We start from the raw sequence: 27,329 nt of genomic DNA on the forward strand, positions 1-27,329 counted from the left end.
ATCACTGACAGCCGAAGAGCCGCAGAAGTGAAGCCCTGCCTCTCAGAGGCAGAAATGTACAATACAGTAAATCAGTATCACGCGAAGACGGACGTTTTTTTCATCAAAAAGCAGCATGATTACAAATGTGATTTTATACAGCAGTTAAATAAACAAGAATTGAATATTACGACACGTACGTTTGATACACAATATTGACTGTTTTTGTTCTATTTCGCTAACAAATATAATTCCAATTTGCATCTCTGAGCAACATATCAATGGGGTTTCGTTCCTGAATGAATCAACCGTTTAAATGATTCGGTTCAGTCGCAATGACTCACTAATTAACAACAGTAACTTGCAGTCACCTACTGGTGGATTTAATGGTGGATTTAATTTCACACAAAGTATCTTTTAAAAAAAATTTTTTGTTTGTTTGTTTTTTCATTTCAAATATAGTTTTAGGTTTAACATATCAAAACAGTATTAATGTATTTGTAACTGCAGGTTAAATATATTCAAAAAGTGACAAAAGTGGCGTGACGTATAGCCAAGTATAGTAACTAGAAAACTACCAAATCTACTAATGCAAAACTATAAGAGGTTCAGGTTTTCAGTGTTGTTAGGGTTGCACCCCTAGGTGTCACTTTTTTCACACAATCCTTCACCGAGTCAGAAGAACACCTGAAGAACAGGTGTTTTATTTAGGTAAGGTTAGGCCTAGATTGACTAGACATTAATTACAGTTCATTGGGGTAGTTTTAAACTACTTTAGCCTACATTGAAGCAGATAGCCTACACATTATATCAAAATCTGAGACAAACAGATAGAGAGGGGGAAAACTAATCTGAGAGACGTTTAAACGCAACGTGTGAAGATGAGTAGGCTACTACACTCATGTCAGCCGCGTCGTCGTGAATATGCATCGACGGGATGAATATTCATGAGCAGGACAGGTGGAGGATGGGACTGTCGCGGTCTGCAGGTGTGAGCAGATCACTGCCAAGTTCTTCGATTCGTGACAATTCGTGGAGCTGGCCTGGTCTCACAAAGTAGGATGCATTTCAAAGGGATTTTCGTCAAATTGTGACTTTTTTTTCCCAGTTCATCGCGGGGAAGAAGCAGTAACTAACCTTTGTTAATTGTTTTATCTTGAGGATTTTGCCTGGTCCTCAATAGTAGCCTAGCTAGGATTCTGGTATTTCTGTGGACTGAGATGAGGTCCTGGCATGGCAAACTGTTCTTCTTCGCGGGTTTTTTATTTGTGTTGACGTTAACTTCCTGGCGCTCATCAAAGTCAGGTGAGCGCTATCAGCCTGTATGAAATCATCTGATTGATTATACGGAATTTACATTTATGAACAGTTTTCTTGTTTTTTATTGTTTGACATGTTATGTACTTACTCTTTGGACATGAGTTGCTGAGAGATGAATTTTTGAGAGATTCTATGACATGACATGTTTAGTTAGTTCTTTAGTTAGTCCTCAGTCGGTTGTCAACCTGTCAGACCTGCAATGCCAGATGTCTGTACGCCAAACAAACTGGTATTGCAGGAATTCTTTCCATGTGTGACCCTTGACCACAAAACCAGTCTTAGGTAAAACAGGTATATTTGTAATAATAGCCAAAAATACATTGTATGGGTCAAAATGTTTTTCTTATGCCAAAAATCGTTAGTTTATTAAGTTCAATGAAGATATTTTGTACATTTCCTACTGTACATATATCAAAACTCATGCTGTGTTTCAGGTAACTTGCCGTCGGAGCTCCATTTGGTCTATGAGAGGTTACTGCGGGCAGAACAACGAGGAGAGGTCTTATCACAAGAGCTGCTTAAAGTGCTAGATCAACTTCAAAACCGCAGCATTGCTCCATCGAATCTCACAATCAGTAACTCCTCAGGTGAGTCCAAGCACATTTCTAGCTGTAATATTCGCGTCTGTACAGTTATTCAGTATTTCATCTGCAATTTTAGCTTTATTAGAAGAGAGGGTCCTTCGGCGCTTGTTGCCTTCGCAGCCTAATGCCTACATCTACCTGCCTCACCTGAAGGAGCATAAGGACAGTCTGAAACCCATCGTTCATCTGGGACAGCGACGCACTGGAGGTCTGACTCCCATTATCATTTTTTGTGATTGTATTGTTACTGTGCATGCAGTTGTAGCAATTCAATTTGATTTAAACATTCATGTCATAAGTAATATTGATGTCTTACTGTGTTAAACTTCTGTGTAAAAGTCTATCTTTTGCATAAGAAGCTAAGATCTAAGTCTCTGATTCATAAAATGTAACCACAAGCAAATATATCATTGCAATATTTACATTGTGAAATTATATTGGCTTTCTTTTCTATACCTCTTTGCATAATCAATTTTGCTCTTTTCTTTCGTGTGTCTCTTAAATCAGCTATAGCTGCTGCTACACTGCAAATATTGTGCATGCACCTGCTGAGTGTCATGAAAGCAGCAAAGCATCCCAGCTACAGCATTTTATTAGAAAGCCTAATTAACCCTTAAAAACCCCTTCTCTGAAACAATAACACTATTCTTTTTTTTTTAGCAAATCTAACATGAGATATGTTGTATTATGATGTTTTATTTAATTACTCAACATATGTTATCATAATGTTTCATTTACTTATTCAGTTTTATAGTTTCTAATAATTGTACATATTTTACACAACCACAGTATTGCGGTCACCATTGCAAGACAAGCTGACACACAGTTTTAACTGTTTACGCAGTGTCTCTGGTGTTAGGAGTACCAACCGTGCACAGGCAGAAACAGAGTTATCTAGTGAACACACTCCAGTCTCTCCTATATGACCTTTCAACTGCAGAGAGGAAAGATATTGTCATTGTAGTCTTTATTGCTGAGGTAACCATTTACTTGTGTTCTTTTGTTCTCATATATCTCTCCTGGCTTTATCTGTTTTATTGCTCTTGTAAGGTTGCATCAAACTTTATGGTTCTATATCAGTTCATTCCTTAACTCTTTCATGTCAAGCGATTTTATATTATGAGTTGTTGAAGCTGATTTTTATCCTGGGATTTTGATGGTGTTTGAATACATAGAAAAGGTCCTACTTCCTAATGCTTTGACAGATTTTTGTTTACATGTTTTCATGTAGGCATCTTTTCTCTGGCTGATCTGAACTAATGCGAATCTTTGGGCTCATTAAATACAATAAGTTGCAGCAAAAATGTGTCACAATATGTATAAATGTTCTACTGATCTTAAACTTTTGACATGAAGGTCAAACATTGTACCCAAAAATAAAGCCATTACTCCAGTTTTCATTGTTCTATATGATCCATCAGAAATCACTCAAAGATGCTGAATGTTGCATTTTAAAATCACTTTCAATTCTTAATATTTTTGTGCAAATTGCTGGTACTTGTGACTAGTGACAATAAAGGGCTACTACTTCTACATGGTTAGAGTTACTTCCATGTTAATATCCAAAATTAATAGTAAGTCCATGTAACGTGTATCAAGGACACCTTAAAATAAAGTGTTACCAAAAATCTTAATGATCACAAACTTTTGAACGATAGCGTTCCTTGTTATTTTCATTGAGTATTTTCATTCTTCTCGTAGACAAATGCCACATTTGTGAAAGAAGTTGTCCAGAGTGTACAGACCAAGTGAGTGTTTCATTATTTACTCGTCTGCTTCATGCAAGATGTGTTTCTTTAAGCTCGCTGTGCTAGTAACTGTGTATTTGACTCTGTGTAGTCTCCCAGATGCCGTCAGTTCCGGAGTGATAGAGGTGATCTCTCCATCTCCTCACTATTACCCAGACTTAAGTAACCTGAAGGAAACATTTGGAGACCCCAAGGAGCGAGTCAGGTTAGAGATTCAGCTCTTGTGCTAATGAAACTTGAAATAGATGGTGTCTTAATTGTGAAGCATGTTTTACCGCTCATAGATGGAGGACCAAGCAGAACCTTGACTACAGTTTCCTCATGCTGTATGCGCAGTCTAAGGGCACATACTATGTCCAGGTAATGCCAAAGACCCTGTCCTACAACTCATTGTTAGCTCTATGTTTCATTGCCTTTATCAGTCTGTGCATATGTGTTTCAGCTTGAGGATGATATTGTAGCAAAGCAAGGATTTTTTGAGTCCATGAAAAAACATATAGAGCAGGTGCTTTCCGAGCAGTGGCTTTTCCTGGAGTTTTCCCAGCTGGGATTCATTGGTCAGTGTCTTGTCCTCTCCCTTCATTGATTTCCTGTCTTTTTTCTAACCTCTCCCACCATTTCTGTTTGGCCAGTTGTTTCATTTGTCTGCTGTTTTCTTATTTGTACACCTTTTAACAATAGCGATGAGATATCTTTTAGTAGTCCGTGTCAAGAGGATCAGAAATAAAAAGTAAGGAAACATGAGCCCTATTTGTTAAAGAAACAAACTAGAGCCCGACCGATATGGATTTTTTGGGGCCGGTGCCGATATTAACTCGAAAAGAGCCGATCTATAAGCCGATATTTTGATTTTGAAAATAAACTGGATATTAGACCCATTTCCTATAAACTGCACTAACACAACATTCAATAGCAAAATATCTGCCTGTTCTTTGTATGTGGGCTGTATAAACCATTGTCCAGAAGGGATTTATGTAAAAAAAAGCCTTAGATTACAGTCTCAATGACTAAACAATTGCACATCAAATGTTTATATTTTTTAATGATCAAAAAACAGTCTGATTTTAAACATTTAACACTTTTACTTTCTTCCAGTTGAAGCTGGTTTTAACAGTCTGTGTGTGTACTGTAAATAAATTATAATACTAAAGTTAAAGTATTTGCAGAAGTAGTCCCACACTTTGCTGCTATAGCATTCACCTTTTTCAGCCATCTGTAGGCAGAAAGAGAGACAGAGAAAGAATAAGCATGTGTATTAATATCACCATGTATCATTACTCATGTCATCATTAGAATTATAATAATAATAAACTGGGATCTCCTACATAGGCAAAAATTTGAAATATATATATATATATTTTTATTTGTCAAGCAATAATAATAATAATTAATAATAATTCATTACATTTATATAGCGCTTTTCTAGGCACTCAAAGCGCTTTACATAGTCTGGGGGTATCTCCTCATCCACCACCAGTGTGCAGCATCCACCTGGATGATGCGACGGCAGCCATAGTGCGCCAGAACGCCCACCACACACCAGCTATATGATATGGCTGCAGGTATTACCTATTACCTACTTATATTTAACAATATTATTACAACATTTTCCTGTTATGTCTGTAAAGCTGCTTTGAAACAATCTGTAAAAAAGAAAAAAAAAAAAGAAAAAAGCGCTTGTTCAGCTCACATTTATTTACATGTCCCCTCTGGTTTAATCATTTCTGACGCAGCTACTGTAGTTACTGTAACTACACTATATTTGCTCTCACAGACACATTTACAACGGACCCGTATATCTTCTCCACTTCTCTTTGTGCAGTCTGAATCAAAACATTGTAATGCGCTGGCGAACGTAAAGTTAGCCTACTGTTACCGGAAGATTACGGAATCAATTCGAAGTTGAATGGTTAACGTTAGTGTCATGAACACACCGCTGTCAATTTTGAGAAAAACCACCTTCAAACAATGCATTTAAGGGGCCTGCTAAAAAGGAAGCTATATTAGCGTTAGAATAACATAACAGTTGTTGTTTTTTCGAGGCACTCTGTACATAACTTCTAGTCATTGACTACACGCGCCCCACTGCCACAGTTACGCGGTCATTATGTGGGAAACACTGCAGATATTGTTTTTGTTTTAAGTTAAACGCTAACGTTATAGTTTGACTTCTTATTGACGTTCGCGCTCTTCCACTGATAAACATGGTATTATCTCTGTGGCTAATCTAAAATAGCAATGCATTAGCGGCTGTAAGTGATGTTACAGAATATTAAGAAGTGATAATGATAGGACCGTTAGCTAGAACTACCACCCCGTTTTTATATAAAGTGTATGAACTAAATCATTTCACATGAGGAACGACAGACTCACCGTCAAAACTGTACATCTCCGTGGCTTGGCCAGAGAGGCTTGGCTGATCGCTTTCTTCTTTGTGGATTTCTGGCGCTGTTGCAACTGGGGAGTTGGAGAGCTCCCTCTGGTGGGCAAACCATGCAACACTCATAACATGAGTGAAGCATGAGACTCTGTTTCTCATGTTTCATCGGCCGTTATAAACGCCGATGCCGATTTAAATGCAATAAGCTCATATCGGCCGATAATATCGGCCGGCCGATATATCGGTCGGGCTCTAAAACAAACGCAGCTTCTGCTAGCATTTGCTTATTTACATAAGCCTTTAAAATGTTTCAGTTCAGATCCTCTTGATTATTCAAATGATCAACCAGGTTTTCTCAGAGTAGCATCAGATTTCAAAGAACATATTCAGTGTCTCAAAGCTCCCATAGATACTGTTTACTATGAGCAAATCTAGTTGTGCCCTAGCATGAAATTGAGTATATCGCTCATTTTTTATATTCTAGGCAAGCTTTTCCGCACATCAGATCTGCCAATGATTGTGGAGTTCTTCCTGATGTTTCACAAAGACAAGCCAATCGATTGGCTGCTCGATCACATCTTGTGGGTTAAAGTGTGTAACCCAGAGAAAGATTTAGTAAGTTTGAATATAATATTTACTTATTTTTGGTTGCTTGTTATTTATTTATTTTGTTTGTGAAGATATTTGTTTATTGTTGTAATTCATTGCACTTAGAAACACTGCCATAATGAGAAGGCCCAACTGAAGAGAACTTACAAACCCTCCCTGTTTCAGCATGTCGGTTTGCATTCTTCACTCACCGGTAAAATTCAAAACCTAAAGGTAATAAAAACTTCCTCTTCCTTGTATGAAGATTTTTTAAAAGGTGTATATGTGCTAAGGTCTCGTTTTAGTTAAATAAAACTAAAACTGACTACATTGACTAAAATCTACATTGCAAACAGGACATTTACATTATTTAAATTAGCACGTTCTATTTCCATAATGATTTACAAATTCATAATGACACAACCCATGTAATTCGTTTTAAAGGTGAAGTGCCTCATTTCTGGTGTACTAATGTCACTATTTATTTTTAGTTTTTGATGTACATTTGAGGGTTACATGTAGTTCCCTCTGAAAAATAAACAGGGCAATGAGGAAGGATTTTAATGTTCAAGATAATTACACACTTCACCTTTAAAAAAACAGTCCCATTAAAAGTGCTGCAAAACAAAGTTCCCAGTGTGTCCAGAAAGCTAAAATTAAAGGCTAGTTAGTTTTTGTCAGGAACCAAATGCAGAACATCTAAACTGTACTCAAAAGGTCTTTTTAAACAGAAATTTTTTAAATCAACAAAAACACAAACACAATCTCAAGACAGAAGTGCACACAGCAAATGAATATAAACATAAGTGTGTGCACCAGAGAGCTGCACGGGTCCGATTTTGTAAATCCACACCCGCTCGTACCCACAGTGCTTAAAACCGCATCCGACCCGTCTTCTGACAGCAGCACTAATTAAAATCCGCACCCAACCCGACCCGCTTAAAATAGAATCGACATTCGACCCGCACCCAAAATCAAATCAGTTAAGCCAATCACATTAGACACACTTTTTTCAAATTTTATTGCCAGGTCATACAGAAGTTATTTATGGAAAACTCTTTTTAAAAGATGTTTTAAAAGAACTCTTGTTTTTTATACATTTTATCTTAATTTTGATCAATGTTTTATCAATCAATTGCCCGTATTTAATACATAAGAAGCAAATATATAGCAGACAATGTAATAACCTTAGTGTAATTGACAGAATAAAAAAAATATATTTTTCTACCTAACAGTTAAATATTTTTTGTGTCATGCATGCATGTCTATTTCCCTCATATTAAATATAAAACGCATGTGGACTGATATTTTTCCAATGTCTGGACTCCTTTATTAATGGAGTATATAAACAGACGTTTCAATATATTGGTATTAAATGCATTTTCTGCAAATTTATATTTCACGTTTTTACTGCAAATGTCTAAATACTTGCTCTTTGGTCCATCAGTGCTTGAGTCACTGATCATATTAGAATAAAATATCTCATAATGAAATACAAAATTGACTGATTTATGAATGTATATGCATAGTTCTCATCAGTCGGAAATACAGATAAATGCTTTCATTTGTTGTATTTTTGATCCTGAAAGAAAACAGAACAACAAAAGAGCGAATCATACCACCGTCTGAGGTTGTGCTTCAAGTCGAACGGTTCACAGCAGAGTATCGATAGAGGCGGATCTGTGCCAGAGCGCACATGTGAATGAGCTGCACAAAAAAAACAACAACAACCCTGGATAGCCTAGATTAGTCCCATATTCACAAATGTGTTCGCTATGGAATGAAATATCTGATTTTCCGATTGTCAAATACATGCATTGGAAGTGTATTATTGTTTAAACACCTTTATAACGATCGCGTCAGTTGAGCTGTATGCGCGATATAATTTTATGACACAAATTTTGAAATAGGCTTAAATCAAGCACATTTTAATTCAGATTCTGTAATATATATATATATATATATATATATATATATATATACCGTATTTTTTGGACTATAAGTCGCACCTGAGTATAAGTCACATCAGTCCAAAAATAGGTCATGATGAGGAAAAAAACATATAAGTCACACTGGACTATGTCGCATTCATTTAGAACCAATAACCAAGAGAAAACATTACCGTCTACAGCCGCGAGAGGGCGCTCTGTGTAGACTACAGGAGCACTGAGCAGCATCTCTGGCAGTATAGAGCGCCGTCTCGCGGCTGTAGACGGTAATGTTTTCTCTTTGTTCATTTCTCTCGGTTCATGTCAAATTAATATTGATAAATAAGTCGCACCTCGCAGGACCAGCCAAACTATGAAAAAAAAAAAGTGTGACTTATATACGGTGTGTGTGTGTATATATATATATATATATATATATATATATATATATATATAAACGGAAAACAAAAACAATGAAAAAAAAACAGCTGGCTGATCTTTTACGTCTGTTAACTAATGACTCATGCAGCTGTTGGTGCGGTTGTGATTTTTTAAAAAGTGAAACATAGGTTTATTTCCGTTTGCACGTGACTGTTTTGAACCCGTGTTTAGACCCGTGTTTCCCCTGTGTCCGACCCGACCCGCACCCGTATCAGACACAGTTGGATATTTTTCACCCGTTTCAGCCAAATTTGCGGGTCACCCGTGGGTACCCGAACCCGTGCAGGACTCTAGTGTGCACTACAGAAAACAAGACATTACGCAGACGAAAGTGCCTGGAGCCTGAATGTCAGGATCCCAGGACTGAAACCAAAGTAGACAGGATTGTCAGGATCCAGACACCAAGCCCCAAACACAATACATATACAAAAGAATGAACAATCCCTGAGCTCTTACACTCACACAAGGACAAGAAAGGACAATACAACACATGATCCTGTCACTAAATCAACAGTCAGGCCAACTGAAGTGACAGAACTCGCAAAAAAAAAAAATGTGTGTACTTCATATGATACCTATGTAGAGCGTTCCAAATCGCTCACTTATTAGGTTCTATTTCAGTTAGAAATCTGTGTAGACAATAGCAGTCAGACAAAGTCAGCTCAGTAGGTATGTATATATAGGTGTGTATATATCTGTGTCTTTATGTGATTACAGGATAAAGACTTTGGAAATCAAGTGCTGTTCAAAGGCCACTATAACCCGCCAGCAGAACTCAGCACCAGTCTGGAGAAATACATGTCTCACACTCTGGAGAGAGCTTACAGCGGAGAAGACTTCTTCTGGGGCCTCACACCTAAAAGAGGAGATTACGTCCTCATTACTTTTACCACACCTCAAGCTGTCAAAGGGTGAGGCGCCAGTGCAGGACATTCATTTGATGAGTATACAAAGTGTAACAGGCAGTCTTGTTAAAGTTCCAGCATGTATGTCCAGTTTGTGTATCGATAGAAAATGAAAATTCGGTCATTTACCCTCATGTCCTTACAAAACTGTGTGACTTCATTTCTTTTGCAAAACTCAAAAGCAGGATAGAACAGTGACTACGTTTACATGCTGTTAAAATTCGGGTTATGGTCGGGTTAAGGTCACTATTCGAGTTTCTGAAACATTCGGGATAACCCGTTTACATGCGTGAGCAGAGAGAGTTACTCCTGTATGCATGGAATGTGTAATCAGTCGCCAATCCCGATGTAAACGGCGACGCACGGTTAGCGTCTGGACGTATGGACAACAAGACGCAATATGCGTAATTTCCGATTCTTCTTCCTATATCCAAAGACGACAACAACAACAGCAGCAGCAGGCGGATAATGAATAGTTTGGGGCAGATAGCGATAGTATTTGTTTGCGCTTTGGCGCTGGTACTGATCCACCAGCAGCACTTGAAACTACTGTGCCTCTATACTGCACGCGGGGGTTTTTTATGCGCCGTCTCTACTCAAAAGACCAAGATTCCTTGCGAATAGAACATGCGCAGAACACACATTTTGATGGGGATATGCCGAAACGCGTTTACAAGACCAAATATTCGGGTTAGAAAAGGGGTACCCCAGGTATAATGTCCCGGTTTTTAAATATGAGCATATCCGGGTGTGACGAGTGGGGCGGGGCCGAGGGACATGGGAGCGAGGCCGGGGGAGTGATTGGAGATGAACTACACCTGTTCGTCCCACCGGTCTCGAGGCCCATGGAGGAGATGGAAGGATATAAAACTGGAGCGACGACAGTGAAGGACGAGAGAGGACCAGGCCTGGGCTTTTAGTTGTGTTTTGGTTTTTATTTTATGCGCACCAGTCGTCCGTGAGGGGCTGGTGCGCTGTTTTGTGTTTATTTTGTTATTAAAATGTTTTTGATTGTCCGCCGGTTCCCGCCTCCTTCTTCCGGATGAATATGAAGGTTGATCTCGTTACAGTGGTGCCGAAGCCCGGGAGAAGGAGGGACGCGCTGCTGAAGATCCCTCGCCGCTGTGGTGAATCCGCGGTGCCATCGAGCTGGCGAGGAGTGTGCCGCCATGGACGCTCGAGGCGGTGGACTGGAGCGAGTTGCCGGGGACGGGCGAGCTCGCTGCCGACCGCCCACGATAGGGAGGGACGGCTGCCGTCCGTGAGGGAGCGGAGGAGTCGGCGCCGTTCGCCAGGGGGCCGGAGCCTGCTGCCTCCGTGAAGGTATCCGGAGGAGCAGGGAACGGGGGACTCCTGCCGGCTGCCCAAAACCGGAGGAGCCGTCGCCGTCCACCGGGCGGCGGAGGAGTGTCGTGCCGTCCGCCGAGGGCCGTCCAGTGCCACCGCCAGGCACCGCGGAGGAGATCACCCAGCTGGTGGAGGGCCGAGCAGCGGTGCGTCTGGGAACCGGAATTTTTTTTTTTTTTTTTTTTTCCTCTCTCCCCTCTCTCGTCTCTGTCGCTCCTCCTTCCATCTCCTTTTCTCTCGCCTCGTCTGTCCTACCCCCAGGTTCCCGCAGGTCCCCGTGAGCGGCCCCCCCGGAGGGAGTACCCCCCGGCCTGCGAGGGGCGATGGGGGTATGTGACGAGTGGGGCGGGGCCGAGGGACATGGGAGCGAGGCCGGGGGAGTGATTGGAGATGAACTACACCTGTTCGTCCCACCGGTCTCGAGGCCCATGGAGGAGATGGAAGGATATAAAACTGGAGCGACGACAGTGAAGGACGAGAGAGGACCAGGCCTGGGCTTTTAGTTGTGTTTTGGTTTTTATTTTATGCGCACCAGTCGTCCGTGAGGGGCTGGTGCGCTGTTTTGTGTTTATTTTGTTATTAAAATGTTTTTGATTGTCCGCCGGTTCCCGCCTCCTTCTTCCGGATGAATATGAAGGTTGATCTCGTTACACCGGGTTTTTGCCGGTGTTTACATGGCCGTGCGCGACCGGGTTATTGGCTGCATGTAAACGCAGTCACTGTTACCATTTTTATACAGTGTAGTCCAGTGTTGTTTAAAATCTTTTTTAGTGTTCTGCTGAAAGTCACACATGCATATTTTTGGGAAACCTATCCCTTTATCTGTAAAAGTAAATTCGATATGGCTTGATATGTTTAGGGGAGTTTACTTATTTTATGCATTGTAAATATCTCTTTACATGGATATATAAATAGAAGTAAAAACCCAAAGGCCGTGTAAAAGTACCCAGCTGTCTGCTTGTGTGCTCTTATATTGCCCTGATAAAAGAATATGAACCAATGGCTTCTGTTTCAGTTCCTCTGAGCAGGATATTTTATACTGGCCAGTGGCCATGTTTATTTAGGAGCTGAATACATGGTGACAGCAATCTTTCTAAATTCCCTTTAAGCACACACATGGGAGATAATTTGATTTCATTTTACAGCTTCCCAAAAACTAAGTGTGTTAGCTGACATTTGAGGAAGGTGTTGTAAAGAAATCTTAACTTTCTCAGTACTGTCTTCATGAAATCATGGTTAATGAGTGCATCTGTCGCTTGATAAAGAGTGATGTAATGAGCCCAGAGAAATTCCTCGACCGTTTTTTTGACTTGTTAAATAAATTCCACTGATGCTTCATTCAAATTCATTTTGTAACTATCAACTGCATCTGTGGCATTAGAAACATTTCCACTCAGATAGCAAGAGCAATTTGTTGACACGAATAGACGTATAGTGAAACCTCCATTGACTGATTTAGTGTTTTTATATTTGTGTTCCACTCACTTCTAGGTACCTTTTTCGATCTGGCAATATTGAGACAAATGGTGACAGGTTTTACAACACAACAGTGGAGGTGCTTCCTAATAATGTAAGTGATAAAAAAAAAATCATAGCACTCAAAAGTGACAAATCCGCTTTCAGTGAAATAACAGTGTTCAGTGTAATAAGGTCTATGTACACTACTGATCAAAAGATTGGGAGAGCAGAATGAGTTTTTGAATGAATTTTGCTTACCAAAGCTACATTTATTTGATTGAAAATACAGTAAAAACAGTAATAGTCTGAAATCTGTATTACGTTTAAGGTAACTGTTTTCTATTTGAATGTATTTTAAAATGTAATTAATTTCTGTGATGGCAAAGCCGAATTTTCAGCAGCCATTAGTCCAGTCTTCATTGTCACATGGTCATTTTGACATGCTGATTTGGTGCCCAAACATTTAATAACACATAATTTTCAGTGTTCAAAATAGTGAAGAGCTGGACTGAAAGACCATGAGGTTCTGTTAAAGAATCAGTAAAAAAAAATGTCTGGTGAAGGACTATACTACCCATGAAACCTGAAGAGAACGATCCACCAATCAGAGAATCACAACAAATCAGTTAGCTCAGTGGTGACCACGCTGACCTATGATACATTGTAAATGACGTGATTTAGTCTCCCTACTTAGCAAACCTCCCCTATAGTTTTATATTGTGTTGGTATTTCTTATTTGATTATGGCATTTGTTAAGATTTATGCGGTTGTAATTCATTCCTTCATTAAAAAATTTTACTTTAAATTAGAACAAAGAAATTAAACAAAGAGTCATGAAGCAAACCAACCAGTTCTGGGATGAACAACAATAAAAAGTAAGATAGTGCGCTTATCATTAACACCTTAAGCACTTCAATGTCTTAAATACTTGAAATTCCTTAAATACTTCCAGAACCAAAGATGCACAAAAAAATGGGCAGATTTAGTTTGTGTCAGTATGTTGGAATTGTCATAGCTTTAGACATTGCATTGTATCTTAGAAAATATATGACTACACCCATTTTCTAAGTGTACATTTGTATTAATTTGCTTGTCGTGATGGGGCCTTGCTCCTGTGCATGCTAGCCATGTAAACACTTCTAAGACAACAGAAAACTCAAAACCACATTTGTGTTCTTTGCAGCCTTTGAGATCGTGTTTTAGTTCAGACTTTACCTTAAACCTGTTAGACAAGGACTTTTGTACATACTTCCTGATGTCTGTGTTTTACAGAACTCTGTGAAAGAGAAGGTCACTAGAGGAGAATTAGCCTGCTGTAAACCCTCATCCGATGGCTTTGTTCAGATAGGTAATCAACCATCATTGATTCCCTTTTTCTTGTCTTTCCTTTTCTGTCACACATTTGTAAGATTTTGCATAAATACATGTAGATGAAGTGCAATCATTCGATGGTCAGTGGACTTTGAATTTCAAGTACTGTATGTGATACTTTGATGCATCATAAAAAACTATGTGATATTAGTTAGATATGAGTTTTCGTAAAACTAGCTGTGATGATAATCAGGATTATAACAGGAAACTCTAGCTAGGCTTGTGAACACACGTCTGTTAACACATGTTATAGGTTTGAGTATCAAAAACCGGTTCGTAACTGGTTTGGTTTTTTCCATTAAAGAGCTGAATGATTTTTACGACGTCAGTTGACAGTTCTTGAATGGCGGCTTTTTCCCACTAGTGTGGAGCACTGAGTGTAGTGAAACTATAGTCTCCGCCTCAGACATCACGCCCACGGACCGTTGGCTAAACGTCTGATTCAACGTCTGGCAAAATAGTTTTGTTTGTTTTCCTCATTGTGACATGCTTTCATTTGAACCGGTCCCACCTCCCAGAACTCGGTCCACCTTACATATCCCCTGAAGCTTCCCATCGCCACCCTCTGATCCCTAAACCCATATCCACCCCACTGGATGGATCTTGTGTACTGCAGTGAGGGGCTACTGGGAGTAATGGTTGAGAAAATTCAGCTTTTCCATCAAATAAATAATTGTTTTAAAATATAATAATAGTAATAAAATTTCACAATTTTAATGTTTTTATTGTGATTTTAGTCAAATAAGTGCCATTTGGTGAGTTTAAGAGACTGTTTTATTCTTTAAAAGACTTTATAGGACTCGTTATTGGAAGAAATAGAAATCTAAACTGTATTGCATTTATTTAGAATCAGGAAATCTAGTTGGTTTTAGAATCAACCACTGTAATTTTAAACAAACATTACGGATTTGCGGATCTATCTGAATGGCACAACAGCCATGACATTGTATTTTAAGGACGTTAATGATCAAACAAGGTTATCAGACTCTGAGCAAGTATGCATGTGCGTGTCTGTAATACACACACTCGCTTTGTTTTACTACCTTTGGACAAACCACAGTAAGAAACTTGAGCTCAAAAGTGGTTATGTAAAAACATGAATGTGCTTGGCCATTGTCTGAGACCAGGATGTGTGTGTGTGTATGAGAAAACCAGCATCAAAACACGGTTTAAAGCACCTGTCATGCAATCTGATGACTGAAAGAGTTCAGGTGGTTTCTGTTTAATTTGTGATGTCACACACGTCTGTTTTCTTAGGTTCTTTCAAGAATGGAGTGGCTGAGGGGGAAGTAGATGGAGCATTAGGAGAAATAGCGGCCATGCGACTCCTGGTTCACTCTGATTCCGATGTCTGGGTCCTTCTCAGTGAGGTGAACCGCATTCATATCATCTATAATAACATTTAGAAACAGGCCTCACCTAATTGGGGAGGGCTTGAGATAACAGTCACTTAATTCAGAGAAAGCTATGCTGTCATGAGTAGGATGTAATTCACAGAAATGCAATGAATATGAAAACAAAAAACACACCCAACCCGATTTTGTTGGCATATCTCCAAGGAATACAAACAGGAAAATGGTTTATTAGCACATATGTAAATTTTTTCAATTGAAACTAAAGAAGAGGTCATAAGGCCTCTGTATGACGAACAAAACCAGTAAAGCACTCGTAGGGCTTGTTAGGGTGGTTTATTTTGTGTTCTATTAAGTTAGGTTAGCTTTCGCCAACTAAACATTTAACACATTTTCGGTTGTACTTTATTTTACAGTACGTGTACTAACATGTACTTATAGTGTACTTACAGTGTATTTATCTAAGAAAGTTCTGGTAACACAAGGTAACTACATGGGGTAGAGTTAGGTTTAGGGGTAGGTTCAGGGTTAGTACCTAGTTATTACATAGTTATTGTAATTACTATAATAAGTACATAGTATGTACATGAGGAACAGGACTGTAAAATAAAGTGCTACCACATTTTCCTTCATTTAAAACATTCTTACATTTCACATTGTTATAAATCAAGGATTTTATTGCAGCATTTGTTTTGGTAGATTGTCATTATCAACAACACTTTTGGCAGAAATGGCATCTAAACATTTCTTGTAGCCCACAATTTTTGTTATTCTTTCTTACTGAATTTTTTTTATTATTATTATTCAGAAAACTTTCTATTATTTTACTGACCATTCAGTGCTTGATTTTGATTTCACTTTTCAGTTTGCTAAATCAGCAACTTGATTTAGGTCTTTAAGAGTTAGTCCAAATTGTAGATTCTAAATTAGCATTTTTATTTCTTTAATTGTTAATCAAATTATTTTTATTATTAAATTCATAAATAACAGTGCAGGTGAATTGATAAAAGTCAATACTTCATTTTAACATCTATTTACTTAAAAACTGTAAATGTGTAGTTTACAGTGCAAAAAATATATATATTTTAGAGATCAACCCAGCAATGCTTAACAAAGAAAGGGCCAAGTGTGTCTGTCATCAGAGATATCTAATTTGAATATGTTCAGCAAAATTCTTGGAAATTCATTCAGAGTATTTCACTATGCCTGCGTGCCAATGTGCACACTATCCATCTGAAATTCTATTTGACATAAGTCAAATTTTATCAATTCTATTTTCAGTACAATTTAGGGCAGATAGTATGCACATCGGGAAACAGGGTATGTTTTCCATTGTAGTCACTATCAGTCACCATCTTATTGATATTTCTGTGTAACTATAAAAATATCTTTCAAACTTCTACAAATGAAATGGCCTTTTTGAGGAACAGCCTTTTTGTGAATCCTGTGACCCACTGATAGTTTTCAATAGCCTTGTTTGCAGCTGTGACACCGTATCTAAAAGTTTGCTTAATAGTCACGTCTCTTTCTCTGACAGATCTTTATTAAAGTTTGATGAGCTGAGGAGAGAGGAGAAATTTGATCCACATGGTAACATGTAATACCTCCTGTGGTGGACAACAGTGCATGCTGCTGGTGTGAAAAGGAAGTTCCTTATGCTTGAAGGAGTGCCATTGTTGTGTGTTATCTTCAGGTGTAACTTAATACTGAATTACAGGATGTTCCCTCATCAGTGTGAGAGCGGAAAGTGTTTACACGATTGTTTATTGTGGCCCATGAATGTTTTGATTTTTTTAATTTTTTTCTAAATTATTTAAATTATTGCGTTATGTTGCTAAAAAGGACCACACATATGGGATTTGACAATGTTTCATATCATACTGAAAATATTTGACTTTGTCAGTAAATCAATACATGTTAGTAACAACTTGTCATGACATCATAATTATGTTTTTTTTTTCTGCCTATGTCATGTTCTGGTGTTATTTCTTCATACATAGCATCATCAAGTGGAATTGCAAAATTAATTTTAATAATAAAAAAAAATAACTCACCTCAGCTTTCTTTGGTCAGACAAACAGATAATCTAGACTCAAGTACCCTAATGTTCACACTTACTAAGAACATCAGCCTGCCAATGAATCAAGCCAGAATAGAAAATGGTTAACATAAAAATGAACACATTTCAGCGTTAATTCTGGCTTTGCTTACTCTTACTGCATGCTTAAACACTAGTTGGTTTGTCCTTCCAAACACCTTTGGTAACCCTGTGAAAGAGGGAGACACACATTCAGATGCAGATTCACAATTTAAAGCAATAGTGGAGGAGAAAAAGGCAGTGCTTCTCTATGAGACTCAGTTCCTCACTCCTCTGACGAGAGCAGCTGGAGCAATCCTCCAAACTCAGGTGGAATACGTGTAGACTTGAATCCCAGAGAAGCAAACCACCACAGGGGGCTAAAGACTGACTCGCAGCACAGCAAATTATATTTGTTTAATTCAAACTGGCATTTGTAATGCCACAATATGGTAAGATTCTACACATTCAAAATTTCATTCCCTGATCGGAATGGCCTGAAATATTTTCTCTCAACAGGAGTATAATCAGTACAGATACAGACAAACAGCAACTGTCATGGCATCACAGCTGTACGCTCATCTAAAAAGCAAAAATATTAAATACATGTTACATTTTTGATCAATTATCAATTTGTTTAGTGAGACAAAACAATTTAAAATATTACAAATCATATTAATTTCATTCCCTGTCTGAACATAAATAACAAGGTCTTAGTTTAACAAGTTAATATCTTTCTAAAATGATTTTAGTATGTAATATGTTAAATAAAAATTGAAGATGAAACGTTAAAATACATTAATACTGATAAATAAAATAAATGTAAACACTTATAATTTTAGTGGCATAAGGAACAAAAAAGTTTAAATGAGCTGATATGGCAAGGGTTTATCTACGTGGGGCTGGCGTCTACACGAGGGATTCTGGGAGAGAGGATGCCCTCTTACTTCCGTTTGCTCTTGGAGTCAGTGGTCTGAAACACACTAGATGCCGACATGAGGTTCTCAATGTACTGCCCAAGAACCTGATTCTCTGATTTTAACTTCAGATTTTCTTCTTTTACTGCATCCACCCGAGCTGAGAGATCTGTCAAAACAAGAAAGAGAAAGACAGAAATGAATGCATGTTATATAATATAATAAAAGGTTAAAGAACCCAGCATTAGTTAACATTATGTGACAAAACATGCAGTTTGGATTACTTACCCTCAAGAGTATTCTGCAACTCAAGGACCTGGTTTATAAGTCTGGTCTTCTCCTCTAACTCCACCTGGTTTTCAATGTCACCTGGAAGATAAACTGAAGAGTTACACACTGTGCAATCTCAGAGTCACTGAAAAAATCCTTAACGCTTATTATTAATAAGAAAGAAAGTAATGACTAATGTTGGAAAAGGCTTGTGTTCAGATAACAAGACATTATGCATTTATTTTGGTTTTGCCTTTTTGTTGTTGCCCGTTGATCGAACATAGCAAAATGGTTAGCTATACTTGCCATTTAATTACCATGGAATATAAAATAAAACAATTTGAGGGTGATCATACACTAAGCCTTTATTAAAATTTAGTTTTAGTTGGAAAGGTATATACTCCTAAAATCAAGGATAATAAAGATTAGAATTTATATGCATTTAAAAGATTATTTAAATATTAGTATATGTTAGAAATGTTTTTTTTTTTATGTTTTGAACTAGTAAAGGAGAAATGTTTAAAAAGAAACAGAATGTGAGTTTCTTTGAAGATTATTAATTTACTTACTGAAATAAAGTAGATTAATTACTATCTATCTATCTATCTATCTATCTATATATAGATATACATGTTATCTATAATGTTATGTAATGTATTTTTGAATCAGTCTGTAACGTTACTTATCAACTGTCAGTTTCATAAAGACAATCTGCAGATGTGTTGTGTGCTGCAGATTCCAGTGTCTCACCATCCATGTCAGAGTTCATGGCGAAATACTCGTCTTCTGGTTTGAAATGCAGGGCTGCGACTCTTGTGAACACACTTCGGGATGAGGTCCAGGCCTGATGGAAACTGTAAAGACACAGACCGGGAGTTTGCAAAGAGGTTTTCATTCATAATGTGGAGTATTCATTGGTGCTGCAATGCTGGGCGCTACACATTTAACTGGATAGCATGCGCATTGTAACTGTTACTGTGCACTGTGATTGTATATCTTATACAACATGACGTAATTTTATAGAAGGCCTAAGTCAAAGTAAGCAGAATAAAGAAATAGTTTCATATCTTATCGTTAAACTGCTAACGTTAACGTTACTCAGTTTAGCCGCGGTTAGCTGACACACAGCTGATGAGGTATAAAAACCAATACACTCCCAGCTGAAGCACAGTTGGTGTCCTTCGCTTTAAAGTATACCTATATAAATCCACAAAATAAAAATAAATCGTATTAAAAAACATCCAAACCTCTTCAATGTGAAATCAGACCGGCAGAAGAGGTCCCACACTACTCAGCGGCGTCTTCTCTAGTCTGACGTCATGGTTTGTGTATTAACCCTTTAGAGCCCACAAAAGGAATTTATGTTTTATTACACATTTATTTATATTCATAAGCTAGGAATATAATTAAATGTGAACTTGTAATGTAAAATTACTTGAATATATGACCTCAGTAAAATATTAAAAGAAAACTATGAGAACACTCGACACTTTTTGTACTGGATTGGACCACTTATATCTGTTTGTTTATTCGTATTTATTTTGTTGTCAAGTTTGTATTCTTTCAATGAATACGTTGAACCGGTGCGCAACACGTTTGGGGCTGCGTTTCCTAAAAATCATCGCGAGCACCTCTGAATTAGACTGAACGATTTGTTCAATTACTTTTTTGAATCAGAATTGAAGACAATACTTCGTTTTTAGAGCGTACTGGTAGAGCTAACAACATAAAATCCACTGACATAAAATATCAATAAACTTTTACAAACGCCTTTCATTTGTATTTTATTTCATTTATTCATATTCCTTGCAAATATTCCATCATCTCTGCATGATAATAGCCTACATCATAGATCCAAATTATGATATTATAAATATAATTTTAAACTTCAGTTTATCATGAACAAACAAATAAACATACAAAGGTATAAAGACAAGCTATAACCGTATGCATCTGGAAGGGATTTATTAACAATGTTACATATTGTTAAACACAGAATGAAATCATTGAGTAAATAGAAAACATGACAAAAAGAAAATTCTCATGACAACAAATATTTCACTTCTGTTTTGAATTTTTAAAAAAATGAGTGAAAACAACACTATGAGAGGAAAAAGATTCCTAAGAATGCATGAATAAGCATTCTATTTGTAATTTATAAGAAACAACAAGCTTCTGTAAATGTCAAAAAAAGAAAAGAAATTCACAGCCTGTTATAAAGGAGCCTGGCATAACAAAAATAGAGTTACCTGCGTTGATAAACTGTTGGAATTGAAACGGAGGTGATTAATATATATTCACTTTGAATAATCAGTAGACCATTTCTAAATAATAATAATAAATATGAAATTTCACTTTAAAATATTGCACAGCATTAAATGGGCGTTGTTTTGAAGTTCTTGCTGCAAGTCAGTGATTTTGGGCTCATTAAAGGCAAAAGCATGTGGTGAGATGCTAAAAGAAAATACAAAAAGTTAAGGATTATGAAGAATGAGGTCTTTCGAGTGCTGTGGGTTCTAGTTAGGGTCTAGTAGATTCTCATGAACACTGAATAACATTATGTGTTGTACGGACATTGATGCTGCTTGAACTGCTCAGGATCACTGAATGTTTGGTTGCACTGAGAGCAGTGGTGAGAGTTTCGCAGCGGTGGGAGTTTCATCATCATATCGCTAATGTGGGTGTGCTGATGCCGTTTGAGATATTCCACTCGACTGAAACGTTTCCCACACGTCCCGCACTCATACGGTCTTTCACCAGTGTGGATGCGCTGGTGCCTCTCCAGGTTCCCGAGACGACTGAAGCTGCGGCCGCACTGCGGACATCTGTGGGGCCGTTCTCCTGTGTGAACCAGCTGATGGCGCTCGAGGGACCGCGAGTGCGTGAAGCGTTTGCCGCAGAGTTCGCAGTGGTGTGGCTGCTCGCCCGCTTGGAAGCATTCGTGGCTCTTAAGGCTCCAGGTGTGGCTGAATGCTCTCCCGCACACGGAGCACTGATAGGGCCGCTCCTCGACCGCAGGGCAAGAGTGTTTCATGAGGTCAGATGTGGAACTGAAGCCGATGCCGCAGCGTGCGCAGAAGTGCAGCATGTCCCCGTTCTCTGCTCCTGACTCCTCTTCCTTGTTGGCAGGGGCTGATGGGAGTTGTTCAGCAGGGTCTGCTCTATGTGACGAGGACGATATTGCCTGCTGAGAGCTACATAAACCGTCTAGTCCGATGAACGCCACACCTTCAGATCCACACGTCTCCTGAGACGGGCTACCCAGGCCAGACTCTGCCTCCTCACGTTCACGCTCCGCCTTGAGGGCCGTCTCAAGTCCACTGAGCGCGTCTCCACCGGTCACTGGCTCCTCTGACAAGGCTGGCTGCTCCTCCCACACTTCAGCAGCAGCGGATTCAAGACCAGCAGAAGCAGGGCCCATTTCTCCTGCAAACAGTAATTAGACATCAGATAAAAGAACTAAATTTTTACCTTACAATTAAAATGCTAGAAATGCTTTTCAAAGGAGTCTCTTGTGTTCACCAAGGCTGGATTTATTTGTTCAGAAATACAGTAAAAACATTATTATTAATAATATTATTACTACAGTTTTCTGCTTGGAAGTATTTTCAAAATGTAATTTATTGGTGCGCAAAGCTGAATTTACACACATTTCTTTTACATTTGCAGTTCATAGAGGCCACAGCTGTCAAGCTCCCAAAAAACATACAAGAACAGTATCAATACAATGGCTTTGTGTGCAAAACGAAAACTTAATTCATCAACCCTTCCAAACTGGTTACTCTTTCTTTTTTTTTTTTTTTCTGCAGAACTTCGAAGACATTTTTAATAATGTTAGTAAGCAAATGGTTTCAGTTCCCACTGACTTCAAAATTCTTCACAATATCTTCTTTCATGTTCCACAGAAGAAAAGTTACACAGGTTTGGAACGATGTGATGGTGAGTGAATAACAATTTTGATTTTTGTGTGAACTATTCCTTTAATGTAAAACTAGTCACCTCTTTTGGAACTTGACAGTCGTGGGTCCAATGTACTGTTAATGTATGAAAAACTGAGTACAGTTTTCAAAAATTCTCCTTGCGTTTCACTGAAAAAAACAACACAAAGTTGAGGAACTAGTGACAGAATTATGCTCTTCAAGTTAACTATTCCTTTAACTGTTCATGCTCACAGTCACAAAGAAATGATTAGCTGTTTTCCTGAACAAAACACTGCAGTGCTCACCGTGGGTGGGACTGGGGGAGGGAGGGCTGCTTTCAGTTTGGTTCATCTGAAGAGCCTCTTGCAACAGCCTCAGGGAGTCTGATCTGTTGCCTTCCACCTTTATCCATCAGCCCACAGAAGCAGAAAGAACGAGAACATAAGGTGTAAAATAAATTCTCCTTGCTAACATTAAAATATTCATTTAAAACAGATAAACATTTTAGGCAGACCTGAGGTGATAGTAACCTTATGTTACATATGTGCTGTTTTTATAAAATATAAAATTGTTTTAGTGCAATAAAGGGGTTTATTTTGATTGACAAGTAAGCAGGTAGTTCTTTAGTGATGCGAACTTATGTGTTTTTGACTACTTGTGATTTGAGCAACTAAATTATAAAATGCATTGACCTGGTTTTAATGAACACTGTCCACTTGTGATCTGATCACCATAAAAGTGTTGAAATCAGATGTAAATGTAGTCTTACAGTATTACAAGTCAACAAGGACATGCATATTTTATGAAATACTCTTAAAGGTATAGTTCACCCAAAAATGAAAATCAGTTCACCTGTCATCAATTATTCACCTTCTAGATGTTGTTGAAGAATGTAGATTATCAAACAGTTGATGGTAGCCATTGATGTCTACTGTTTTTTACTATCAAATGATTGGTTAACCACATTCCTTAAATGATTTTCTTCAGTGTTCAGCAGAAAAAAAGAAATGTGCACCGGTATGGAACAACTTGAGGGTGGATGAATGATGACAAATTTTTTATTTTGGGTGAACAATCCCTTTAAATATCATAATGTCAATATAGATGGAAAGAGTGAAAAAAGTGAATTGTAATTGATATAACACTTGAGTTGTAATGTTTGATGCAGTTTTTGTGCTTACAAAATCTGCCAAAATATACTTTCAAATCAGTTTGCATTTGCACAAAGGGGTTTTTTCTTTTCAGGTCCTTCTACTGTCCATAGCCCTTATGCATCTCCTCTCTCCCCTCCGCTCCCTGCAGCTGTTTCCTCACATCCGATTGGCTACTCACCTCTTCTTTAATGCTGGCCACCTCATTCCTCTCCCCAGAGACGCAGATCCTTTCCTCCTCCTCCTCCCCACCTCCACCTCCTCCAGTTGGCAGATGGGCACGGAACATGTCCCTCCTGTCATCTCTCACTCCTCCAGTCCCCTCCTCCCACGCATCAGCACTCCACTCCTTCCCCTGCTTGCCTCCTGAGAGAGAAAAATGGGAGGGGGGGAGAGGAGAGAGGAGAACAGGAGGGGGAGGGAGGAATGCAAAAGAGGAGGAGAGGAAGGAAAAAGAAACCTGAGAACTGAGGAGCAGGTCGCCATTATGGTTTCCCACTCAAAGGCAGGAAAAATGCACGATAAAATAACAGAGTCATACACTGAATGCAAGTTGGAGAATGCGCTTACTTTGGAGATCCGTTCTGCGCGCTTTGCGCACCGTATCGTCCGCGCCGAGCAGACCAGCCGCGCGCCGACTGGCCGCCCAGCCCATGCCATATTTGCGCTCGTTTCTCAGTTTATTCTCAGTCAGCCTCAGTCTCAATTTCAACGCTTCGTTCTCTTTTCTGTTCAGCGAGATTTCCACCAGGTAGTCGTTCACCGTGTCCTGGAAGAGTTTGGTGATCTCGAACACTGATGCGCGGACCAAACTGTCCATGACAGCAGTCAGGTGCGCTTGAAAGGTCTTGACCGATTCCGCCATGGTTTCACTAGTTTTCAGTCGCACAAATAATAAATAAAGTTGTCCCCAATAACACTATGTTACGCCATATATCAACACCAGTCACACTTCATGGTTTTACGCATCCGCTTTGCAATAACAAAACATAATTTAATTGCGCATATGGTTATAACCTGACATCAACTATGGCAACGGCTGTCACCCGAAGTAACCCAACTTTGTACAAAGCCAATGGAATGAACCCTGTTCATCTATCGCTCGCGATCACATAAATCAAACCCTTAAAAGATGAAAGTCCACTCTAGATTACTGCATAAATTTAGTCGACGGCTAAAAATACTCCGTGCTCATGTTTTCCGAGTGTTTATGCGCTAATAGCGGCACAGTTTTACCGAGTCGCGACCACCCCTCTCAACTCAAGAGGTTTTAATTCTCGCCTACAATATTATTTCCGGATGTCGCTTTCTGCGCATGCGCAGAGATACCGTAATTACCATAAAAGTAGACTTACAAAATGTTTGCCTAGCTAGCTTTAGCTACCCTGCCGGTAGATATATATATATATATATATATATATATATATATATATATATATATATATATATATATATATATATATATATATATATATATATATATATATATATTAATAATCTATTATTATCATAATTGAATAATTATCCATACAAAATAAAACAAAAACCTTTTTTAAAAAATAGGATTAATACACAAGTTTCACAATTTGAGTTGAATTACTGAAATAAATGCACTTTTCCACGACATTCTATATATATAAAGAGTAATTAGTCACATGTAATTTAGAGCTCAGGTAACGGTCTTTGGTTGTGCAATGCTTCTGCATTATGCATTTCTAGGGTTGCATGCGCCAGCCGAGCAACTGTGGTCTGCTAACAGGGCTGCACTGCCATATGGTGTTTTACGGTAGCATAGTAGTAGTACTGGCATCGCCGTTACTTACCTTATTCAACCCGAGCTCACATCTGAATACATTCCCGAAGGTGTCTGTCTGATCCTTCCAGTTTGCACTGTTTTACAGTAAGAGCGATCTTCTCCGTTGCAGTCATGCCGATGTTCGTGGTGAACACAAACGTGTCTAAGGACGCGGTTCCTGCTGAGCTGCTCTCGGAGGCCACGCAGGAGCTCGCCAAAGCGATGGGGAAACCCGCGCAGGTGAGCACACTGCATCTCTCACATCTACTACAAATCGTATGACTTTTTATATTACTCTGCAATGCATAGAATATGGGAATGAAACCGTAAGTTATTAATCTCAGTTTAATGAATCATACATGAGACTTAATCTACAGTTATCCTTTTAGCTGTAGGTTAAGTTTGGATTTTTCATTGTCTTAAACTTAAAGAGATCTAGGCAGCATATATACATCATCATTATTATTTGTCTCGATTTAAGCTTAATAGTGCTGGGAAGACAGACTCATTTCCGTGAAACATGCTTTTCAACCACAGACCAGTCCAGTTCAAAAACGATTCAGTGATTCCTTTACGTCATGACGCAATTACGTGACCGCGTTATCCCAGATCACACGTGTGACATTATATTTGTAGTCTAAAACGTTCCAAAAAATCCATATGCAGGCACCTTTTGCATTTTATTAAGTATTACAGTAATGTGTATTTCAGTTCAGTGTTTTGGAGGCGTATTGATACATAAAAAACTAAGTCATTTGGAAGCTTATAATAAACCAGGTGTTCTCAAATCTGGCCCACGAGATCCACTTTCCAGTAGAGTTTAGCTCTAACCCTAATCAAACACACCGAGCATGCTAAACAATGTCTTCAGGATCCAAAGAAATTCACAGGTAGGTGAGTTTGATCAGTGTTGAAGCTGAACTCTGCAGAGCATTGGCCCTCCGTGACATGATTGGAGGAACCCTGTAAACTAAATCTGCACTTCCATTACACCATACAGAAATAATCTTTAGTGTGAAAATGGGTCCGTTAGTTGACTCGAGAAGCACTCAGAACAACTCGGTCAGATTTGTGAATAAATCTTTCAGATCTGTTTTTGAAAAAATCCTGTTCAGATTAATTGTATCATTAATTATGGACCCTTGTGTGTGTGTCTTTGTATTTCTATGTGACAGTACATCGCCATACACATCAACCCAGATCAGATGATGATGTTTGGGGGCAAAGGAGATCCGTGCGCACTCTGCTCTCTCACCAGCATCGGAAAGATTGGGGGGGCACAAAATAAGAAATATTCCAAACTTCTTATGGGCCTGCTCAACAAACACCTTGGGGTTTCACCTGACAGGTTAACCCATACATTACACCTGGCTACATTATTTTGCATTTACCAGAATATTTTTTACAAATTAAGTTTCAGCTGAAATATATTTTAGTTGTTAATATAAGATAAGATATACTCTTCATATTATGTTTTGTGTGTGTCAAAGGCAGTTATTTAAGTAAAACCTTGTATTGTTTTTCAGGATCTATATAAACTTTGTTGATATGGATGCAGCCAATGTGGCTTGGAACAGCACCACCTTTGGATAAAGAGTATGGATTTATGGCCTGATATAAGGCTGCAGTTTCTATTCAGAGAAAGGCTTTTGGAAGCATAATGCTATCAGTCGATTAAATCTTAACACACAGACAGCACTTACTGCTTACAGCAGACAACCTCTTGCTTTGACAATAAAGTTTTCTTTAAACTGTATTGAGGTGTTAAGGTTTTGTTGTACATGCCTCTTTAAAGCAC

The 27,329-nt window shown here is 38.5% G+C and overlaps 4 protein-coding genes across 4 annotated transcripts; 2 read left to right on the plus strand and 2 right to left on the minus strand.

Moving 5' to 3' along the window:
* Positions 1-672: 672 nt before the first annotated feature.
* LOC132109718 (alpha-1,3-mannosyl-glycoprotein 4-beta-N-acetylglucosaminyltransferase B-like) lies at positions 673-17,356 on the plus strand. The gene is made up of 15 exons (XM_059516023.1): positions 673-1,284; positions 1,734-1,886; positions 1,960-2,091; positions 2,728-2,861; positions 3,585-3,631; positions 3,723-3,836; positions 3,916-3,991; positions 4,074-4,188; positions 6,496-6,626; positions 6,726-6,833; positions 9,686-9,879; positions 12,712-12,790; positions 13,951-14,026; positions 15,307-15,419; positions 16,939-17,356. The coding sequence occupies exons 1-15, from the start codon at positions 1,200-1,202 to the stop codon at positions 16,954-16,956; spliced, it is 1,575 nt and encodes a 524-aa protein (XP_059372006.1). The 5' UTR covers positions 673-1,199; the 3' UTR covers positions 16,957-17,356.
* An 841-nt stretch (positions 17,357-18,197) lies between these two features.
* Positions 18,198-19,581, minus strand: LOC132110148 (short coiled-coil protein B-like). Its single transcript, XM_059516744.1, has 3 exons — positions 19,416-19,581; positions 18,684-18,764; positions 18,198-18,564 (listed from the first exon to the last, which is right to left on the minus strand). The coding sequence occupies exons 1-3, from the start codon at positions 19,558-19,560 to the stop codon at positions 18,422-18,424; spliced, it is 369 nt and encodes a 122-aa protein (XP_059372727.1). The 5' UTR covers positions 19,561-19,581; the 3' UTR covers positions 18,198-18,421.
* A 1,219-nt stretch (positions 19,582-20,800) lies between these two features.
* Positions 20,801-25,026, minus strand: LOC132109719 (zinc finger protein 696-like). Its single transcript, XM_059516025.1, has 4 exons — positions 24,307-25,026; positions 23,918-24,102; positions 22,891-22,987; positions 20,801-22,091 (listed from the first exon to the last, which is right to left on the minus strand). Exons 1-4 carry the CDS (start codon positions 24,599-24,601, stop codon positions 21,223-21,225), a joined length of 1,446 nt encoding a protein of 481 aa, XP_059372008.1. The 5' UTR covers positions 24,602-25,026; the 3' UTR covers positions 20,801-21,222.
* A 585-nt stretch (positions 25,027-25,611) lies between these two features.
* LOC132109720 (macrophage migration inhibitory factor-like) lies at positions 25,612-27,198 on the plus strand. Its single transcript, XM_059516026.1, has 3 exons — positions 25,612-25,771; positions 26,707-26,879; positions 27,058-27,198. Exons 1-3 carry the CDS (start codon positions 25,664-25,666, stop codon positions 27,122-27,124), a joined length of 348 nt encoding a protein of 115 aa, XP_059372009.1. The 5' UTR covers positions 25,612-25,663; the 3' UTR covers positions 27,125-27,198.
* Positions 27,199-27,329: the final 131 nt, after the last annotated feature.

The sequence above is a fragment of the Carassius carassius genome, chromosome 29 (assembly GCF_963082965.1).
Source record: "Carassius carassius chromosome 29, fCarCar2.1, whole genome shotgun sequence".
Lineage (NCBI taxonomy): Eukaryota > Metazoa > Chordata > Actinopteri > Cypriniformes > Cyprinidae > Carassius > Carassius carassius.

Excerpts from the sequence above, each read along its gene's own strand:
- LOC132109718 (XM_059516023.1), top strand. The coding sequence starts at position 1,200 with ATGAGGTCCTGGCATGGCAAACTGTTCTTCTTCGCGGGTTTTTTATTT. Across the intron at positions 1,285-1,733 it reads CTGGCGCTCATCAAAGTCAG|GTAACTTGCCGTCGGAGCTC; the intron begins GTGAGCGCTATC and ends GCTGTGTTTCAG. Across the intron at positions 9,880-12,711 it reads ACACCTCAAGCTGTCAAAGG|GTACCTTTTTCGATCTGGCA; the intron begins GTGAGGCGCCAG and ends ACTCACTTCTAG.
- LOC132110148 (XM_059516744.1), bottom strand. The coding sequence starts at position 19,560 with ATGAAAACCTCTTTGCAAACTCCCGGTCTGTGTCTTTACAGTTTCCAT. Across the intron at positions 18,765-19,415 it reads CATGAACTCTGACATGGATG|GTGACATTGAAAACCAGGTG; the intron begins GTGAGACACTGG and ends TTTATCTTCCAG. Across the intron at positions 18,565-18,683 it reads GTTGCAGAATACTCTTGAGG|ATCTCTCAGCTCGGGTGGAT; the intron begins GTAAGTAATCCA and ends TTGTTTTGACAG.
- LOC132109719 (XM_059516025.1), bottom strand. The coding sequence starts at position 24,601 with ATGGCGGAATCGGTCAAGACCTTTCAAGCGCACCTGACTGCTGTCATG. Across the intron at positions 22,988-23,917 it reads TGGCCAGCATTAAAGAAGAG|GTGGAAGGCAACAGATCAGA; the intron begins GTGAGTAGCCAA and ends TGATGGATAAAG. Across the intron at positions 22,092-22,890 it reads CTCCCCCAGTCCCACCCACG|GAGAAATGGGCCCTGCTTCT; the intron begins GTGAGCACTGCA and ends TACTGTTTGCAG.
- LOC132109720 (XM_059516026.1), top strand. The coding sequence starts at position 25,664 with ATGCCGATGTTCGTGGTGAACACAAACGTGTCTAAGGACGCGGTTCCT. Across the intron at positions 25,772-26,706 it reads CGATGGGGAAACCCGCGCAG|TACATCGCCATACACATCAA; the intron begins GTGAGCACACTG and ends TCTATGTGACAG. Across the intron at positions 26,880-27,057 it reads CTTGGGGTTTCACCTGACAG|GATCTATATAAACTTTGTTG; the intron begins GTTAACCCATAC and ends ATTGTTTTTCAG.